The sequence below is a fragment of the Acinonyx jubatus genome, chromosome D2 (assembly GCF_027475565.1).
Source record: "Acinonyx jubatus isolate Ajub_Pintada_27869175 chromosome D2, VMU_Ajub_asm_v1.0, whole genome shotgun sequence".
Taxonomy (NCBI): Eukaryota; Metazoa; Chordata; class Mammalia; order Carnivora; family Felidae; genus Acinonyx; species Acinonyx jubatus.
In genome coordinates, this window is record NC_069393.1 from 54,288,511 (window position 1) to 54,310,283 (window position 21,773).

General features: G+C 40.5%; 2 protein-coding genes across 2 annotated transcripts in view; both read right to left on the reverse strand.

Annotated features, from left to right (window-relative positions):
• Nucleotides 1-6,705, reverse strand: part of TLL2 (tolloid like 2) — a 126,969-nt gene extending 120,264 nt beyond the window's left edge. The window contains exon 1 of the mRNA XM_027062732.2: nt 1,963-6,705. Within this exon, the coding sequence (XP_026918533.1) occupies nt 1,963-2,155 (193 nt within the window). The 5' untranslated portion in view covers nt 2,156-6,705. The remainder of the gene's footprint in view (nt 1-1,962) is intronic.
• A 2,751-nt stretch (nt 6,706-9,456) lies between these two features.
• The window catches only part of TM9SF3 (transmembrane 9 superfamily member 3), a 66,080-nt gene continuing 53,763 nt past the window's right edge, over nt 9,457-21,773 (reverse strand). The window contains exons 11-15 of the mRNA XM_027062734.2: nt 19,651-19,719; nt 16,518-16,664; nt 15,922-16,005; nt 15,517-15,593; nt 9,457-10,799 (exon numbers count right to left, since the gene is read on the reverse strand). Coding sequence (XP_026918535.1) covers nt 10,732-10,799; nt 15,517-15,593; nt 15,922-16,005; nt 16,518-16,664; nt 19,651-19,719 — 445 coding nt within the window. The 3' untranslated portion in view covers nt 9,457-10,731. The remainder of the gene's footprint in view (nt 10,800-15,516; nt 15,594-15,921; nt 16,006-16,517; nt 16,665-19,650; nt 19,720-21,773) is intronic.

A 21,773-nucleotide genomic window follows, 5' to 3' on the forward strand; every position in this document is an offset into this window, starting at 1 on the left:
GAGGCCAAGGCAAAGTGAAGATCAAGGATGGCTGTGGAACATGCCTGGAGCAGGCTGAAACCGAGCTCCCAAGATCCTCTACTTTCCAGCCCTGCCCGCCCATCCCATCCTGTCTGCAAAGAGTCACGGAACACGCATGCCCTGGTTATCTGGCATTTTCTACAAAATTATTGGAGAAAAATGAGGCCCCAAAGAGGCAAATCTGCCTTAGGGTTATTCCACAAGGCCGAGACTGGGAGCCGGGGAGCTCTCACAGACAGACCCAGGCCTGGTTCACCCAGATTTGCAGCACCCAGATCAGCACCCAGCATACCAGAGGTGCTCAGTACATTCCTGAGCAGTCTGATGGCTTCCCCAGTCCAGGCCCCAGATGCCCACACCCACATTGCCTCCCAGATCCCCCAGCACACATCCAGTAGAGTCCAGGATCTGACAAGTCCAGGGGATGGCTGATTCACCCCCTATAGCCCCATCCCATTTTCACAGCCTCAGTGTCTCTCTCTTTTCAGGGCAAGGCCACCACCATTCCACCGGTGCTCCAGAGCCCCTTCTCCCTGGTCATGAGCTGGGTGGCATGAGAACTGAGAGACCTCGGTAGGGACATGCTACCTGCTGATATGTTTTTAAATGACCCAACACTTCTATCCACCTTCCTAACTCAGAGGCCCCACCAGGTACAGGAATAGGTGGGAATTCTGGAGGGGTATTCCTGCAGGGTAAGACCAGGGCCCTCAAGCCTGGTTTGATCTTCAACCTTCACGAGATTCTCAGGTCTCACAACCCCTCGGCCCTCCAGCCTCCTAGTAACCTGGTTTTCCCCAGACTTCACCCAGGCTGACCCGTCTGACCCCCAGCCTAGCCCACAGCCGCTGTAGTAACAATACAAATAATTACAGGACCACCTCATTTTTCCATTTGCAGAGAATTTTCCCGTAAATCACCCGAGACCTCCTATAATTACCGTCCCCCATGAACTGAGGCTACCAGAGGTCTCCAGGGAGTGAAAAAGTGGGGCGGCTGGCCACGGTGCCCCCCGACCCCCCAGGCCCGGCCGAGCACAGCGCTAGGAAAGGAGGGAGGCCGCGCTCTCCTTTCCGTGCGCTCATCTCTGCGGGCCGCTGGCCGCTGGCCAGCGGCCGGGCCTCCGAGCCCATCTCTCAGGAGAGTGAGGACCGCTCTGTCTCGGCGGCCGGAGCTCCCCAGACTTGCCGGCTCCCTGGAACCTGCGCTCTGGCCCCGGTGGCGCTGAGGCCCCGAGCGCTTGGGCTCGAAAGCCACGCCCCTCGGGACACAGGAGCCGGCTGGTGGCTTCGGGAAGGGAGCTGCGGCGCCCGAACCAAACGTGCGCCAGAAAAGACCCGCGCGTCCCGGGGCGCCGCTTCCTGAGGGATTAGAGCACCTGCCGGCTTCCATCTCCGCGACCCCCAGGCCCGGACCACGCTCAGGGGGCTACAGGGAAGTTTTCGGCAACTCGGGTCACGCGCGTTCTTCCTCGGCCACCACTTTCCCTTTGCCCGCTGTGCAGCTTTCTGGTTTTTGTTTTTTGTTTTTTCTTCTTCTTCTTCTCTTCCCAAGAGCAGGCACGAGATGTCGGGAAACTTTGCGCACAACTTGCAAACGCGGGGAAACCGGGGCCGCGGCTCCATCTGAGCCCGGGAGCCGCGCGCCCAGCCCCGCGCGTCCGGCAGCGGCTCGTGCGGAGCACCTGGCTGTCAGACGGCCGGGGCGCCCGCCCTCCTCCGCTGTGGGAACGCTCCCGCGGCCGTCACCCGGGGCGCGCCGCAGGCCCGCGGCCGGGACGTCCCAGCCGGAGTGGCATTGTTTTTCCGGGGAGCCGGGGAATCTCGGGGGATGGGGAGGGAGACCCGCCCCACAGACGGCAGCGCAGGCTGGCCCACCACTCATTTGCATTTCAAAGGCAAACTTCTGCCGGACTTCTCCGGCGGCGGCCGCGGCACCTACCGGCTTTGCACGGGTCGTGGTAATGTTCCAGCTGCTGCTCCGCGCCCTCCTCGCCTTCCAGCGCCGAGTAGTCCGGGGCGGCGTCCGAGCGCTCCGCGAGCCCCCCGGCGCCGCGGGGCAGCGGCGGCAGCAGCAGCAGCGGGAGAGGCAGCAGCAGTGACACCAGGGCCCCGAGAGCAGTCGCCCGGGGCATGGTTGCGAGGGGCCGGCGGAGACGGAGGGAGTTGCTTGCGTGCACGGAAAGCTCGGCTCGGGCCAGGGACCGTGCACAGAGTCAGGTCGGCGGCGGCCGGGGCACGGAAATTACGCGCGGCTGCCCGGCATGGCTTGGGCGCGGAGCGAGCAGAGCGCGGCGCCCGGGTCCGCGTCGGGGCGCCCAGCAAGCCGCCGCTCAGAGCTACTTGCCCGGCGGCCGAGGCTGCGGCGGCTGCGACTGTGGCGGTGGTGGCGGTGGTTGGAGCAGTGGCCGCTCCGCCCCTCTCCACCCGGGCTGGACCACACAGCCTTCGCCAGGGGCCCCGGGCAGCCAATCACTCGGGCGCCCGAGGCGAGGCCCCTCCTCTTCCCGGCACCTCCGCAACTTCGGAGGAAGGGGAGCGAGGTGAGGATGCTGAAGGCAAGGGCCCGGGGCCCGCCGAGCTCCCACCGAGCCGAGGGCGCCCTTCTCCGGACGCCACCGCGGCCTCCGGCCCCGGAGAACGCTGCTTCTGACGATCGAGGCTGGACTTCCCGCCTCGTTTTAGCCTCACAACTCACTTTACAACTCCCCGATGCACACGTGGGCGAAGGCAGGCAGCGGCGGTTACGGCTCCGAGCACAGGAACCCGATGTGAGCGGTCCGCGTCGCTACCAACTGGCTGGGTGCTTTCGGACAATCGTTTCTCTGTAAGAATGAAGTTAATCTTCTGTCCGGGAGCTTTCAGCTCAGAGGGGGTAAAAAAAAAATCGCAGATTGCGATTCTCTCAGCTTTTTCAACATCCCTCGTCCGGCCATGACGGGCGCTTGCTGCAGCACCCCACCTCACCTAACAGCGGCTGGTGATACGGGTGCCTTGGGGGAAGAATTATTCAAAATGACAGATTTCCCCTCTTGGTGACCCTATCCTTTAGCAAAACAGTTTAAGATGCTTCATACAGGCAAAAAGATTGACAAATGAACAGCTGTACGTGCTATTTGTGTTGAATTACTGACATGTTTTTATTAAATAAGCCACTCACCATTAACTTGATGGAATAAAAATGACCAACTCCTGAAGTCTGGTTATTTTTTTGCCAATTAAAAACATATGCCCAAATAATTTAGGAGAATCATCAAGAGATATTTGAAACACAATGCCACGTTATACCTTAAATGTAAAAAAACTGTCAGAACTGAGCCATTGTGATTTATAGACATATAAGGTACTATTATCATGAGGCATTTCAAAGACCTTTTTATGCAAGCAAAATTGCCCTAATCAAGAAGTAAAACACACCAATGTGGAAAGATTTTTCAGCATCACACCCAGTAGAACCTCACTGCGAGCAAATAAAAAAGAAAAAAAAAAAAAAAGAACTCAACTTCCTTTGAGGTTTTCATAGGATTTCACAGCCACTAATGGCAAAATAGCTGACAGGGAGCCCAGAGCCGGGCTTTATACAGGACTATGAATTTCTTGCATTATGGTAACCTGCCTTCTTATCTATTAACTGGGATTACAAGTCCTTCAAACCAGTAAAGGTTTAGAAATGAACCACTGTATGCGGGCTCTTGGATATTTTGTCTTGGCCCTTAAAAAAGAAATCCAAGTTGACCCTGCTTCATTATCAAATGGGCACACACAGAGAGGAGCCAGATTGGCCAAGAAGATCTAGTTAGGAACTCACAAGTGGAAGACATTTGGGAGGAACGGATGCCACCAAATGGCAGAGAAGGCCAAGTGGCCATTAAACAGGCAATAGGTGTGGGAAGGGGTTGAATGGCATTTCTGCCTGAATGCTGGAAGGAGTCAAACCCAATGCCATTGTTCCATGCTCCCAACACAGTGAAAGTCAGCACTTGTCAATAGACTAGTCCACAAAGTCAACATCTAAGAAGCCTCACAAACTTCTGTGACACTTCCAGGTCTCCAGATGGCACTAGGCAAACAGCCAACTGGCTTCCTCATTAGCAGGAATTCCTCTGGAAAGTAGACATTCCAGGAGACCTCTTGTGCAGGCCCTGAGGCTGTGAGCTTTTATTGCTTCTAATCCCCACCCGGTGAGTAGCTAACAGGTCTCCTCACCAACACTCCCAGTCCAAATAGTTTGAAGACACTGGTGCTCCTGGATGGGCCTGCCGCACAGTTTTAGGTCAGAAGCCTTGTCATGATGCGCCTATGGCTGTCAACCAACAACTAGCAACAGAACATTTGAATCACAGTATTGAAAGGTTAGATAGGAACTGAAAAGGGATGGTTAATTGTTCTCAGTTCTATAGTTCCTGACCTCACTCACTACTTTTATAGATTAAACTCTAATCTGGGTTCACCCAATTTTTAAAATATACATACTTTGAAACTTAAATCCCATGGGAAAACTAGCGGTAGATTGGGAATAAAAGGTTTTACAATAAGCTAAAGCTGCCCAGCTTAGTTGCATGGTCACATTCCTAATTATTTGTGGGTTTCCTCCCCCATAGCTCTGGTCCTGTGGAAAACCTCCAAGTGGATACAAGTTCCTGCACACACACCCCCCCTTTTGAGTCAGATGTCTGTCCTCCACCCAGCTCGTTCTACTTCTGTACACCCAGAGCAATCCAGTTCTCTTGCAGCAGCTCTCAAACCCCTCCCCAACCCCCAAGTTTTAGCCTCAGCTACTCCACACAGGCCACTTGCTCATTTTGCCATTGTAGGCCACTACACATCAACACCATCTCCTCCAGGGCAGGGAGAGAACCTCCAGAATAAAGCAGCACTCTTGTCTGGTGGCTCATTCCTTCACCTACATCACTGACCACCCAGAAGGCACCTTTGAGTGCTTTGGAGGTTATTAAAAATGTTACAATTTTTAGCAGCTGTTTAAAATCCCTTGTGGCCCTTCTCCAAAATCTTTACCCGAACTCAGGCACACCACACCTTACCATCCACCTTCAGGCCTTCCTTTGGCTCCTGCCACCTCTGGCTGCCCACCCTCCACTCTTGTTGCAGTGAGCACCTTGCAGTCACCCTAACAGGGCCTTGCTGCTTCACACCTCCAGGTCTCTGCGGGGACAACTTGATAACCACACAGCCTGCATCCTCGTGCCAACACCTATTATATAATAGCTACCACACTTATGACACTTACCTATTTCTGTCTGTCCTCCCCTACTGGTCTATAACCAACTCCAACTTGGAATCACCTTCCATGTTTCACTCTCTAGACCCTCCCTTCCCGTCAATGACCTTCAAGGTTAAGTCCCATAATCTTAGTGGCTTAGACTGAGCCACTAAGAATAACCATGACAGTGGCCAGTTAAAATGACTTACATCAACTTCTCCCTACAACTGTCTCCTCCATTTTGTAAATCTGAACCTGTTATCACCTTAAACATGCAAAGCTTTGAAAACAATTTAAAATGTTTAGACTGTATCACCACTGACTCCACATGTCCCACTGTAGGCACACTTCCCCTTTTTCCACTGTTAAACTGTAAATTAACTTTAATAAAAGTTCTCACTTTGAAATGCAGAAGCTGGCTGTATAAGATTCCTTTATCCTCCTAATTTTCCAACCACAAAGTGTTCATTAGTGATCAAAAGTAATCCAAATTTGTACCAACTTAAACTATTTGGCTAACAGGAATTTGTCAAGTACACATATTGACTGAGGTAGCTAATAAAATCAGGGGGAGGAGAGAACCAAGAATGTTGACAAGGATTTAAATAACTAAAGCTGGATATGGAAAACAGAAGTAAAATTGACCTGGAGAAATTAACCACTGATTTTGATGTAGCACAATAAAAATAACCTCTTCCTTGGTAGAGAACACTCATTTTCAACATGATGTCTTCCTATATTATCTGCTCCACAGACTGGAAAGGTAATGTCCCCATTTTACAGGGACAGCGGCCAAGACAACAGGACCATGATCTTGATTACTTCAGGCCTAAAACAACACACTCTTTAGCTGTTCTAGCTTTTTTTCTATAATATGTAGTGGTCTACCCTATCAGCTTCACAGAATGGTTGTGAGGGAACATATGTGACAATGCTTTGACTAGACAATTTATTATCAATCAGGAGAATGACAGGCATGGGAGTAGTGGGGTTTGAGTGTAGGAGTCACAGCTTGTATCCAGAAGTCAAAAGAATGATAATAAAAGAAAAATAATTTTTAAAAGACCTTATTTATTGTACCATTCTTTCGACTTTCTGTACATTTAGTTTCTTTTTCAAAATAAGAAGTTGGGAGAAAAATCAAATCTTAAATCCTTCATTTCAGGGGTCAGCAAACTGTGGCCCACTGGCTGTTTTTATTGTCATACCGGAAAACAGCCGTGCTCATTGGTTTATGGACTGCCTACTATGGCTGTTGTGCTACAAAGGTAGAGTAGTTGCGTCTGGCTCTCAAAGCCTCCATATTTCCTATCTGCCCTTTACAGCAAAAGTTTGCTGACTCCTGTTTGTGGAAGGCTATCAGTAACCCTTTATATGCATACCGATAATAATGGGTTATCCTCTATGTTTGGTTCACTTGTTTCAAGAAGGAAAGAAATAAAGCATCCAAGGAAAATACATTTAACTTTTTATTATTTTAAAAATTCAACTTCAGTTAGATTAACAGACTAGATTAGAACCTCAAATGTATTTGATACAGTATATACTGGGTATCTAGTACTAAAAAGCCAGTTGGAATATAACCTACACAAACCAAAGGTGTGTACAAAATGGAAGTAATCATCAAGCAATAACTGTTTCCTTCCAACTGGTACTATCCGTGTTCTGTGGGGATTTATAGCTTCAAATTTAACACAGATGAAAAGCCCAAGTGGGACTGCTTTTCCGCATATACTGTTATCCTTCAAAACAGAATTCCATGTTCTTTGTTCCTTGCCTTAAGATCTTACTTTCAAATGACCTAAACTGAGGAACTGGGGCAAATACACAAAACTCTGCCTTGTCAATTACCTGCATGCCTAGCTCACCTATACTCATACATAAGCCGCTTCCATGACAGTTCCTCTATTCCCATTTCCTGATACAGTAAAATAAGAACTTAAGTTTTACTTTTGTCCTTGCACAATTCCATCTACAGCTCCCATAAGACTGTCAAATCAGACGGCTCACAGAAGACGCTCGTAAGAGAGAACTAGAGTTAGTCCTCATGCTGCATTTAAATCTTATAAAATTTCTACAGCTCTATGTTCGTTTTCTGATCTACCTTACCTCTAAATCTCATCTATTCCTGGACACACTTCCAAACAATCTTTATAAATTTTCACTTCTCCAATCTATTTAACATCTTGATTGCGAAAATACAGCTTCATAACCATGGAATTTTTATGAAGATATAAAACATTAATGAATACTTGCATTTTCATACGTCACTGCTCCTATTTATTACATGTTCCCATAAATCAATAGACTGAAGCACTAAGACATGCTGAAATCTAAACTTAAAACCCCGATGGAACTGCAGGGTATAAATTACAAATAGGTTTTTCTTTCCTAGAATTCATATACAGAAGCCCTTCAGTATGTAGCTTTTTCTGAACAAATTACATTAATACATTTTCTTTTTAACATTTGTAAAAATCCAAGAAATCTTAAAGGAATATTATTTGCAAGACATTTGGCATAAGGTGGCTAGTAAACATTTAGGAAACAAAAGCTTTAACAAACTGAATACAATCTGTGGCTAAACCCTAAATAAAATGGGAGTTTGGAAGAACTGGAATTTGCAGCAACCACCTTTTGTAACCACTGTCAATGGAAAACACCCAGTGGTACCATTCACTAAGTTGAGATATCAATCACAGTATAATAAATTCTAAGACGATGGGGCTTGATTTGTCAAACACAGTACAATTTAGGAGCCCAACAGGATATACCAAAGAATACTTTACATACCTCCAACTGTTCTATTTCCACCTTATCCTGGCCTTATATAAGGATAGATGAATAATGATGTTAATTACCACTGTAGCTAAATTTCAGAAGCATGCTTATAGATACAAGGAGAAAAGTTTACCCTTAGATTTTGATAGTGTTCAAAGTGTTGAGCAAACAAATGAAAGACAGATACACAGCATTAATGGAGTGTAAGAACCTCACCCTTTAATTAACTTAAATAATATTCTATTTCACTACTCTATAACCAAGAGCTAGGGAGCTAAACTGTTTATGGATTACATCTTCTTCAAGACAAACATATAGCCAGCCCCTCCATGAAGGCATAAACCAAAACAAATTTTCTAAAGGACTTTCAAGGCAATTTATATTCCTTTTAATGACATTCTTAATATATTTAGAAATTAGAAAATTATTTTTCACTGAAGATTCCAAAGAACTTGAAATAGGGCTCAATTTAGTAGAAAGAATTGGTATACCTGAAAGCAGCTAAAGCACTCATTTTCTTAAATCCCTACATCTTACCTGCAAGATTCATGAGAAACAAATTTCATTTTATTAAAACAAAAGCTTGCTGTCCAATTTATATTCCATCAGATAAGACTATACATTGTTGTAAGTACTGTACATGTAGTAAAAACTTACATAAGCCATTAAATACTGACTTTCAGTTTCTTTTCTTATAAGATCTTCAAGGCAGGTGAGAAGGAAGAGAAAATGGAAGAACTGGTAGATTGTATTTAATATAACATTTTGGCTTGAAGAAGGATTTACCTACAGCCTCTGATCAAATTCCTGTTTGTTCAGGTCAGCCATATGTAAACGTAAGAAATCAAACTTTTCACTCTTTATAGTCCTTACATACCACATTATAGGATGCAGAGTCAATTTATAGAAATATTTTGTAATGAAAACATCTTACGTAACTATAAATGGCATGAGTTTCACATTAAAGTTTAAATACAGCGGTTTTGAGTCTTTCTAAAAATACCAATATACAGTATTGTTTTAGGTGGTCATTTGCATAGCAAACTATTAAACTAGAAACTCAATGGTTCTAGGAAAACTTCACATTATGGATAGTTCCAGAAAGATGTATTCAAAATTAAAATCAATTCTCTTAGAAAACTGTAACCTTTATTTGCTCATCCAATAGTAAGCTAACCACTTTTACCCCATACTCACTTTACACAGTACATCAACCTGAACAGATTTTTGTGCCACAATTTAATTCAAAGGGCTTATGATTTACTTTATGACTATACTGGACGATCTAGATGTAAGCAAGTTTGGGGATTTTAAACTGTGGGTCTCCTGTATTAGAAAAGCATAGTTTACAGTGTATTAAAAAATTGCATTCAGTAATATTGCCTTTTGAAAAGATATCTTCAAATTGCAAACACATCTATTTTCACAAAACAATTTGGTCAGGAAAGTTTATTTTAACACTCTAAAGCAGTAATGCTTTAGATGTTACTTAAGTGCCCCAGACAGGATTAACAAAATTAAATGTTTCTAAATTACAAATTTAGCTCCTGTAGGAGTCTCAGAAAAGAAACAGAAGAAAACAATCCCCCCTCCCAAAGGAAGTATGACACACACATTTTGAAGGAACCCCAATGTTTCATGCAGTGGTAGGCAAGATGTAAAAAGCCACCCAAATTCACACATTTCTACACCAATCATCATCAGAAAAAAGTACTCCGTAGTCAATCTGTACATCCAAATGCATTTGAGAATCTACACCTACGATACATTATTTAATGTTATATACATTTATTACCCACCCCCCTCGTTTTTAATAATTTCTTATGTAAAACCTTCATTCAAACCCAAAAAAGATGTAAGACTAACCTGGGGGAAGGAAAAAGATAATCACTTTAGACATTCAGTTAAAATGTAGTTTATCTAAATCTCAAAATGTTTAATAAAAACAAATATCTTCTCCATTTAACACTTTGCTTTCTAACTGTACAGTAAATTGCATTGTAGAGAGTACACCTCTATCTTCAGACTGTATCTTCTTTGGATGGAATTAAGAATGAATTGAAGTTTTAAGATAAATAAATGGGAAGTTGGTCCAACTAAGATGACAGCGGATATATTACATGCAGGATTTAATATTTCTTAATTTTCTCTTTTAAAAAAAATGATGCAGTTGAATTGAGGGGAAAAAAAACAGGTCAAAAAAGAACCCAGATTCAATATATAAAAATGTCCCACAACAGATTGACGATGACAGTAAAAATAAGAGAAAAGAGTAATCTTTCTGGAACATCATTTTTCAATAATGTAGAAACACTAAGTGCCAGGAAGATTCTATTCATGTAATTTTAGCATCCAAGTTTCCCTCTATTTATTTTATTGGAACAAATGCTTTAAATAAACTATTTGTCCTCTTCACTGAAGAGAGCTGGTCTATTTCATCTTTAATAAGCTAGTTTTTGGGAAGATTAGCCATGTACTGTAGTAATGCCTACTGCATAAAATCCAAGCATTTGCTGTGAACAGTTGGAGAAAGCAGTCAGTAAGAACCTAGGATCAATGGAAACAGATGTTACGTTAAGCCATCCACGAAAGAGAGACCCACAAAGTACCCAGTGTGAAAGCCCAAATCTCTTCTTGCGCTTTTTTTGCTGTGCAAGTCCCACCCCATGAAAGAGAGATTGATCCGAAGTTCCAGGTTTTCTTGGGTCTCTAGTCAATTTTCACATTAGTATAGATTTTTCGGACAAAGGCACTTGTTCCCATGTAACCAATTGCTCCTGCAAAGATAAAAGAAGATGTTTTGAAGTAAATACATACAGAGCAGTATCCACCACTTATAAATACTAAATGCTCTCTGCTCTGGAAAGTTAGTCTTTTTTCAAGATTACATCTTTATGTTAGTATTCACTCTGAATTTATTAAAGTTGTATCATTTGTTTTGCAAATCACCTGATACTGTTATACACCAAGTTAGACCTCATGTGATATTTTTAGAATTATCAGTTATTACATGTCTAATTAATAGCTATGAGTTAAAATACATCACTTATAAAGCAAGAATAATTTGATAAGGACAAAAATTTGTTAAATGGTTTAAAAAAGCATGTCTTTTTAAAATTTGAGCATATTATTATCCTAGGTCATTTAAACCATTTTAACATGTTCCCCAAATCATATGACACCTAACGGAAGTTAAGAAGTGATGGGATTTTCTGAGGAAAGGACTAAGAACCATGGTTCAATGGTCCGAGATTCATATCAGAATAAAAGGGGGATAAAGTGGGAATATGAGTAAGACAAGATAGGTGGTACATGGAGATTCACTAAATATAGTGAATTCATTTATATATATGTGTATATATATGTGTGTGTGTATATGTGTGTGTGTATATATATATATATGTGTGTGTATATATACATATATATAATTGTCCCTCTTTTTGTATACATTTGAAAATTTCCCATAACTGAATACTAAATGTATTATTTTTTAAATTAATTCTTTTTAATGTTTATTTATTTTTGAGACAGAGGGCGAACACAAGCAGGGAAGGGCAGAAAGAGAGGGAGACAGAGGATCCAAAGTGGGCTCTACACTGACAGCAGAGAGCCTGATGTGGAGCTCGAACTCACAAACTATGAGATCATGACCTGAGCCGAAGTCAGATGCTTAACCAACTGAGCCACCCAGGCATCCATCCCATTATATTAAAAGCATTCTTAAAACCCACCAAGTAACAAAGCAAACCTATTTCCAACTAATTTTGCAATTAATAGACATTTATTTTATAATATGAATTACAGTACACTTGAAAATAGTGATAATTCATTTTGAAATAGTTATAAAAGAAAAGTCCTTACAAAGTAAGGGAAAATATCTTTTGCAAATATAAACCTGAATTCTTAAAACGTTAAAAATCTGTAAAGTTTTAACTAGAAATCACAAATTTAACTGGCATAATAGAACACTAGTCCAATAACCAAATCTAATATTCCAGACTTACAAAACATTGTTCCCCTCTGAGCAGAGATGTGCTTAAAAGCAAACTAGTATCAACCTAGAGAATCATTTTTCCTAATCTTATGAGTATCTCAAGAATAAACTTATAAAAATATGACTTTATAAAAAGGAAGATACTAAATATGCACTCTAGAAAAGAAAATGTCTTGAGAAGAGATACACTTTTAAACTTAATTTCCTTAAAACTAAAAATGCTATGCTCAAAATGTGAAAACTATAACAATCTAATTATTTCTACTTTAAGTCATTTTTCTCCTGTTAAAAAAAAACAAATATTTTTCTTTCAATTACTGACTGCAAAAAAGCATTTTAGCAATATAACTTGATAAACATATATAATTTTTGTGTTATGATGACATTTTAACCAGCTGATCTGAACAGCTTCCCCTGCCCCCCAAAAAACAGATTAGCACTGAAGGCACACAAACCCATTAAAGAATAAATGCTGGGACACTGCCAGAACAGCAGGGAACTATAAATGTGCCCAGATTTTCAGCAACAAGATGAAATTTCAACAGGAAAAGCACTAAAAAAACTAGCTAAATTCATTTTCTTTGTAAATGTCAAGATATTATCTCTCTAGGTCTTCCTAAGATCACATATAGGGGAAAGAAAAAAAAAAACCTTAACCCTCTGTATAATCCCATGATTCTACACATCACTGAATGAAAATAGTGATAATTTATTTTGTAGAATTTGGGGGATAAAGTGGGAAGATGAGTAAGATAAGACTGGCCATGAGTTGATAATTACTGATGTTGGGTGGTATGTGGGGATTCCCTATATATATATAAATAATTGTCCCTTTTTTGTATATATTTGAAAATTTCCCGTAACTACATACTAAATGTATTCTTTTTTTTAATTAATTTTTTTAATGTTTATTTATTTTTGAGAGAGAGGGAGAGCACAATGCTGAATTGTGCATACTGGTGGTAATCAAGAAAGATCTCAGATTAAATAAAGAGGGATTTGAGGAACAACATTCTGAAAGAAGGCAGGCTAATAATACTAAAGGAAACTTCTGATTGCCTAGAGATACACAAGGATGTTCCCATGTGATACATAGCTAGTTTTAACCTTCAGTTCCTTTCAGTTCAGTCATCTTTCCCTCAAAGTTGGTTAACTAATTAAGTATCACAAGGAAAGGTTATCACAGCAGCTTTAGCATGTGACCATAATATAAAGAACTGTCTCTCCTTCTGGCTTGTGGAGTTAGTTTTACTGCTTTACAGTCAATGTCATATGTGTTGTGTGTGTCATATGTCATATGCGTGTGTCCATGATCACGTACATGATTATATAAAAATGGGACAGATTTTAGTTGACATAAAACATTTGTTTTTGTTCAAGGTGTATAATGTAGTGGTTTGATATGTGTGTATGTTGTAAAAAATAACCTCCACAATAAATTTTTTTAAATTTTTTTAATGTTTATTTATTATTTGAGAGAGAGAGACAAAGTGTGAGCAGAGGAGGGGCAGAGAGAGAGGGAGACAGAGAATCCAAAGCAGGCTCCAGGCTCTGAGCTGTTAGCACAGAGCCCAGTGCAGGACTTGGAACCCACAAATCATGAGATCGTGACCTGAGCCAAAGTCGGATGCTTAACCGACTGAGCCACCCAGGCGCCCCACCTCCACAATAAATTTGATTAACATCCATCACCTCACATAATTATGATTTTTTTCTTGTGATGAGAGTTTTTAAGATCTAATCTCTTGGCACCTTTCAAAAATACACGACAGGATTGTTAACTTTAGTCACCATACATGCCCAGAACTTACTCATCTTATAACTGAAAGTCTGTACCTTTTGACCACCTCCACCCATTTTGCCCATGCCCCTAATCCCCCTGCCTCTGTTAACCACCCATCTTTGGAATGGATTCTTTTGACGGAGGAAGAAAGCAATCTTGGCACACCAGAGGTCCACAAATGTCATACCAGAACCTAGCTTTTAACAAGATTATCATATCTTCCTTATTCTATTGCTTACTCTATAGCTAAGGGTGGAATTACCAAAAAAAAAAAAAAAAAAGTCAATGGCAAATAAAAGAGAAAGGAGAAGGGTATGAATTATAAACTATCTGGAAATGTTTCCACAGTGATTAGTCCTTAAGCCTGGCATCATTCCTTATGAGGTAAGTAGGGAATTAGCCTCATTTATCAAGTGAAAACCTGAACCAGAAAAAAAGTAAGTTACTTGTATGCGTTTTCCTTAAGGTACCACTGTTCATGAAATTGTTTGGAGGTAAAAACACAACATGTAGAAGCTTGAACAAACTACAGAAGCAGAGACACAATCCCAGAACAGAAGGAAGCCCAAGGATTTTTAGCTCTTGTCAATACAGTAACCACAGCAGCCACCACTCACTGAGCATCAGTCATCGACCTGTTTATCCACATCTAATCACTGAATCCTCATCACAACCCTTTGAGGTAGGTGTTGCTTTTGTTTTGCAAATGAAAACGCTGAGGAAGAAAGGTTAAATAATTTGTTCAGAGTAACATGGGTATTAAGAAGGGGCACCAGGATTTGCACCTAGGACTGACCCCCAAAAGCCCCAGCTCTTCCCACTCCCTGCCGTGTCTCGAACATAACAGGTTATCTCTTAATACTTGATAGCAGACCTACATTACACTTGTGCTTCACACATGATACTATTACAGATAACTACTCTGAAAGATATGCCCCTTTCACCAATGAGAACATGAGATTTACAGACCTCCATATGACTTCCCCTGGCCACAAAAAAAGCAGCATGGAAAATTCATCTGGGTCTCTCAGGCTCTCAAGTCCATTCCTTTTCTATTTATCATGCTACTTCCAAAAGTTCTTTATTTTCTAGAGCTGTTTCACACATGCTAGAGACTCTATCATATGGTAATAACTATTACTTCTATTTAATGGAAGATTGTGACAGACCCAAAAAACAGTGGTATTATCCTCATTTTACACAGTTTGGAGAGCTTGCAGAATTGGATCAAGGTACAGAACATACCTGGCACAGCCAGAACTTAAGCCCAGTCTGCAGACTCCCAAGTTGTGTACTTATAACCCAGATACTACCTCCTGGACCCTGTATCTCCATGAATAGTCCTAGAAACTTCCAAACATTCAGTCAACACCTTAATGTGTTTACGTCATAATCTTTTCCAATGAGCCTAAGTTAAAAAAATACCAAACTTCAACGTGAACGAGAAACTGTGGTACAGAAAACAGTGCTATACAGAATTATTACGAATAAAATATCAAAAAATAATCAATGATGAATTTTTGAGGAATAGTCAAAAGGGAATCAGTGACAAGTTTTTCAGGAATAGTCAAAAGGGCTGAAATCAGATTCTTGAGTCTACTTTGTTGTTCCTGATCACGCAAAAGAATGCAATTTCTTAATATCCAATTACTGCATTTTTCTGATTCTAAAAATCTCAAAAATTTACTCATGATATTGCAAAAACTTCAGAACTTACCACACATTATCCCCAAGGCTGTGCTAAATACCGCCATATATCCAAAGTAAAACGATGTCTGAAATAAGCCATACATCCTAAAATGAAACAAAAAATATATATATAGTATATCCACTTTTACTTTCAACACAGGACCTTAAATTCTACTACTTATTTAATTGTTTTTGAGTTGAAGTATAGTTAGTTGACACACAATGTTACATTAGTTGCAGGCGTACACACAGTGATTCAACAAGTTCACGCGTTATCCTGTGTTCACAAGTATGGCTACCATCTGTTGCCACACGACGCTATTACAATACCATTGACTATACTCCCTATACCCGACCTTTTGTTCTTACATTCTAGTATTTAAACGACAGCTTTAGTTTCCTAAACACAAAATGAGAAAATGTCTCCACTTACTTTGTTTTGAAAAAATAGTAGTAAAAGGAATACATGTAAACATAGATTGCAGTTGATGCAGCAGAGAGAAAACTTGTCCATTGCCTGAAAAAAAAGGTGACTCTTTTGAATGAATGGCACTGAAACAGATTTTAAAGCAAAGAATTTTATAAGAACATTCTCTAAAATTCTGTATGTTTAAAAACAAATGCATATAGATGGCATTTAAATATATCATCAAGGAGAAAGCCTAAGAAATGGGAGAGACTCTGAATTCTGTCAGATTCCCTATTATAAATGACCTTAAATAAACCACTTCCTTTTCAGAACTGTCTTCTTTTGTTTAAAATAGAGCAATGCTTCCTCATAATGTTCTTTCCACATCAAGTACTTTGTGAAAATAAGTAAAAGAGTGACCATTATGAGCACAAAAACTTTTTTTGGCTAATACTACTTTTCCTCTAAAATCTTCATCATTTTTACATGAAAATTTCTTATACTATCTTAGGTAGCAAAATTTCTATACAGATCTTTTACTCTACCTGATACACATCAGACGGCATCTTATTTAAAAATATTATCGGCCCCTGAGGTTCTTCCCAGATAGAAGTACTTACCACCTGTAATCCTCTGCATTTAGTAGAAAGTATGTGCACACGATGGTCACACAGACGGTCACAATGCACAGGATGACCAGCACCAGCATCATGAAGCCATAGACATAATAGATCTTATATGCCCAGAAAGATGTGAAGATGAAATACCTACATAAAATGCAATAAAGACATAGTTTTGTCTTTATTTTTGAAGCTCACCCCTTTGCTAAGCCTCACATCTCAGTTCTCACTGTCATCTAACTTACATCTCAATTATTTTTTTTTAAATGTTTATTTACTTTGAGAGAGAGAGAGAGAGAGAGAGAACACAAGTGGGGGAGGGGCCGAGAGAGAGAGGAAGAGAGAGAATCCCAGTCTCTGCACTGTCAGCGCAGAGCCCAACGTGGACTTGATCTCACAAACTGTGAGATCATTGCCTGAGCTGGAATCAAGAGTTGGACGCTTAACCGACTGAGCCACGCAGGTGCCCCTCCGTTATTTCCTTTCAAGTAACTTCCAACAGTTTGTCTTACCCTTTTTCATCTGTTCAAATCCTCCAAATATCTCTCAAAAATATTTTTTTGGATAATCTTCCAAGAACAGATTTTTTAGTAGGGCATCCATCTCTAAGCAAACTGAATACATTAGAAGCTTAAAGGAGTAAAATATGGCAAAGAAAAATGAACACAGCTAAAAATTCCTATCTGTCGAATAAAGGCAATTCTCTCATTCTTTCATTTTTTTTCTAGATGCAACACTATTCTAATAGTGTAATTTATATTTTATAAACACCCTACTAAATTTTTTAACGTATGTTTGATAGAGTAATAATGTATAAAATTAGGAAAATAAAAATAATCAGAAAAAAGAAAGCTCAATGAAGCTTCCTGCTATTTTTGGAGGACAGCAAGAGAAAGGGCATTAACATTTTACATGAAGAAAAAGACCCCTTCACTCTAATTCCATTCCCCAAGTCATCGTTAGAAAAGGAGGCTTTAGCCTCTTTTCTTTTTCTTATTCTCTCTGTTTAGCTCACTTATTTGTCACTCATGCTTCCAATAGATATTTGAAGGCCCTACCACAAGAAGCAGCGAGAACAGAACTATGAAGATGACAGTCTCTACCCTCAAGGACACTACTGTCAAGTGGGGAACACCAGTAAGGAGGCAGTCCTGATGCACCACGTGCTTTACCAATGCAACCTAAGAGGGGCATCTTGCCAGTTCCGTTAGGTGGGACTCTGGGGAGGAGTAATGAGAATAATAAATGAGGCATATGGGGGTAAGGGGAGCCAGAAGAATGTTGCAGAAATAGGAAGAGCAAAGGCAAAGCTTACAAACGAGGGAATTCACTGTATTTAGAAAAGCTCAAAGTAACTGAGTATGGCTAGAACTTCAAATGAAGGGGTGAGAGCTAAGAGATGAGGCTGGAGAAGCGAATGAGGCTGTATTACAAAGGTCCTTACTGGCTATGTTATAGCATTTGGGGGACCTTACCTCAGTGAAAATGAAAAGTCTTTAGCAAAGAAGTGACGTGATCAGACTGACACCTTAAGAAGATCACTGTGGCTGCCAAGAGGAGAACGCATGAGGGTCGTCAAAACAGAGAACTTAAGGATACAGCAGAGAGGCTGTCTAATGGAACAAAGCAGGAAGAGAGGTGATCCAGAAGGTACTGGGAACAGGGGTAGGAGGCAAAAATAGAGGTCAAGTCGGGGTGAGGACACAAAGCAGTGTATCAGCTAGAAGTATAGAAGAGGTTCCTGAACTGGCTTTATTAAACCACAAGCTAGAGTGATATGCACTCCAGTTCCTCTAAGGTACTGACTAATGCCCACAGCACACTCACAGCTGGCAGGTGACCAGCACAGGTGACCCAAATCTATGTCAACTGTACTTGTTAGTATAATTAGATAACTTAATTGAATGTTACATACACCAATAAATATGACAGCAAAAAGGATGCATGATTTCAATGAACATTATGTGAATGTTTTGGAGAAATTCAATAAGGTGAGTCACTTAAAAAACAATAACATGAAATTAGGTGTGGGCGAGATAGCTACTAAAGTCTGGGAGAGAAATGTACAAATCTAGAGAGATTTTGCACTTAGAATGGTTGAGACAGGTCTTTATGTTCTTGTCCCCACTTTTAAAAGGCTGGAAACACAGAAGATGCATTATGAATGTCAAAGGGAAAATGACGAAACATCGACTAGATATAAATCAAAGACTCTGGTTCTATATTTTTAAAAAATGAGTGAAAGATGTACCTTCAGTTGTTTTAAGTTAAAATAAAATGTTATGTATGGATCTTTTTTTAATAAGCCTTACATGAGCCAACTTTCAATTAACCAATTATCCGATCCAATCCTGTCTGTTAAGGAGGTGTCCACTGTACAGGAGACAATCAGTAGTGGCAGATTTGGAAAAGTATAAGGGAATTCTGTGCAGTCACAGTGACTGGCATTTCGTGGGCAAGAGCCTGAGGTGTATGACTGCAGTCCCTGAGAAAGTCCCACACAAAGAACTATCCTGCCTAAATAAAAATGCCAGAGCATTCCCAACAAGCAACACCAGAACACAAGCTGAGAAAAGACTTCTATTTTGCAGTGGTGACCAAGGATGCAGGTACATAGCACAGTAACTGTGCACAAGGTGGCAAACCTTCGACCCCTAAACACTTACACATTTTCCAGCACTCCTGCAGGCCTCTGTGGAAGAAGACTGGGAATAACTACGTACCTGAAGACATCAAGATCTACTAGACTGACTGGCGGGTAATGTTTTACTAGTTCACTGGACCCTCAAAAATACTTCAAAAATATAATAAAACCCAGCAATTCCTTATATCATGCATGTGATCAAAGGCTAGTCTAGTACTCTTTGGCATGCATCCTGTGATTTCTAAGATCTCTTGTTAGGTAAGAAGGGTCTAGAACACAACACAAAAACGTATAAACTTCACCTGAATATTTGAAATCACAGGAGGAAATACTTTCAGATACATAATGTGAGATCCCTTTCTGGGAGCCATGAAATTAACAGACTAACTCTATTAGATGCCTTCCTGATGATTCTATACCTACCCTAACTCCTACATTCTCTTATTAAAATTACATCCCTCAAAACATAAATGCATTGCCACAACTTACATTTCAATAAAGATTGAGCCAAAAGGTAAAATTCCTCCCAGGCAAACAATAACTGCAGGCTCCATGAACCTGGAAAATATCAACATTAGCAATAAACTTCTAGTGTGATTTTCACATTACATTATATAAATCCAGATAACAGAAAGCAGAAACTTGGCACTTAAAAAATAATCTAAGGAATAGAAATAAACCAGTAAAAAGAAAAAACAAAATTTCAAAGAGGCACGACATAGAGGTAGGAGTTCAAATTAGCCATAGGTTATAGTCAAAATTCTTTCCGGTAATAAAGGTCAAGATACGAATTCGGGGAATACAAATTCTTGCTACCAACAGAACTCAGGAAAAACTCTCTTAAGTGTTTGCTCCTATTCTGTCTGCATCTCTCAATAACTTCTAAAAACTTCACAGGCATTTATTTATAGAAAGCCATAGGGAAAGAAAAGTCTTGAGACCCTTCTGTGAAATAATGTTTCCCAAATTGTAGCCTTGCCATCTCTTTGCTCATGCATTCCTTGGGTTGGCGATTCCCTTCCTTGTGAATTATACAATTACGGTATTGTGAGTCTTGAGTTATAATGGAGCCAAGAATGGATAAAAAATTAAATCCAAACCTCATTCATTCACTCAACAAACACATACTGATGCAACTGGTAATTCTTCACCTGGAATGCCTTCCCTCGTCACACTTCTTCTCCCGCATGCACTAGCTCGAGTGTTCTCCCCATAAAGCCCTTCCCCAGTCTCCCAGAAAGAGGTGGGTTTTTTCCCCGTACTTGTACTGCCTCGTGAACATAACTCTGGCAGCACTTACCTCACACTATGTGGCACTGCTATCATATACATATCATACCTCACTAGATTAGTGCTATGCTAACTCTGGCAGGCAGAAGCTATTCATCTAGGTATTCCCAGCATCCGGCACAGTATCTGGCATATAAAAAATACTAAACTACTATCTCTGGGATAAACAAACTAAAAAGATGTGAAGAAATCACTATGTGAAAGCTGGAAAAAAAAAAAAAACCTTAAAAAACATTTAATCTAGTCTTCTTTCCTCCTTTTATAGGAATCCAAGACCCACAGAGGTTAAAAAACGATCTTCCCAAGATAACAAGTCACTGAGAGCCAGATCTAGTATTCAGATTTAGCGCCCATGTAACTTTATAAAGAAAATAAAGATACACACGAGCCTTCCTCCACCTGTGACCCAGGGTGTGCAAGGTCACGTGTTGTTCCTTCCTCTCCTTCACCAGTCCTAGTGACCTAGAGTCTAACCTTGATTTGAAAAAGAAAACGGACTTTAAAAAACAAAGCACGAAAGTTCTCATAATCACAATCTAAGGGAAAAAAAGAACATGGACAATCCTAACACTCTAACAGGTCACCCTCCCTTATAGGTGCTGTTTTATTCGGCCTCCATTTCAATGTCTGTATACCTCCAAGTCTACAGAAGATTGTATATGTAAGTCTCTGACTATAAATTATGTCTATAATGAGGCAAACTACCTAGGAACAGAGGCTTTTCAATGTGTGAACAGACAGAGTCTACTGTGCAGTTCTTTCTTATGCGATGGAGAATGTGACAGGTGTCCATACAGCAAGACTGCTCTACTTTTGTCTGCTAGTAACAATCAGGAAATGAAGAATGCAGAATAGCATAAATCAGCACTGAAACATCCAATTTGCTAATTTCAAAAGGCAAAATATTTAGTTTTTTTCCAATGTGAATTACAAAAATTAGAAATATAACATAACTAATGACATCCCATTTTATGTCCAAAATTTGAAAAAAAAATACAAATTAAAAATCCATTAAGAATCGTAATTTCAAAGTTGACTGGTCAAATAAACTGTAAACTATGTTTACATTACTGCAGTTAAAGAATCCCTTCAGTTGTTTAACAAATACTCATCATCCTTTGTCAAGATTAATCTTGAATTCTGGGAGTTCTTAAGAACCCATTTTAGCCATAAAACAGAATGTATTTGAGAGATTCTATACTATCCCAGAAGTGAAGATAAAGAACACTAAGTCAGTAAATTATAACTGGTCTTAATCCTAATTCATCTTTCAACTGGTACAATGTATGTGGCTACAAATGTGTGTATTATTTAGAATAACA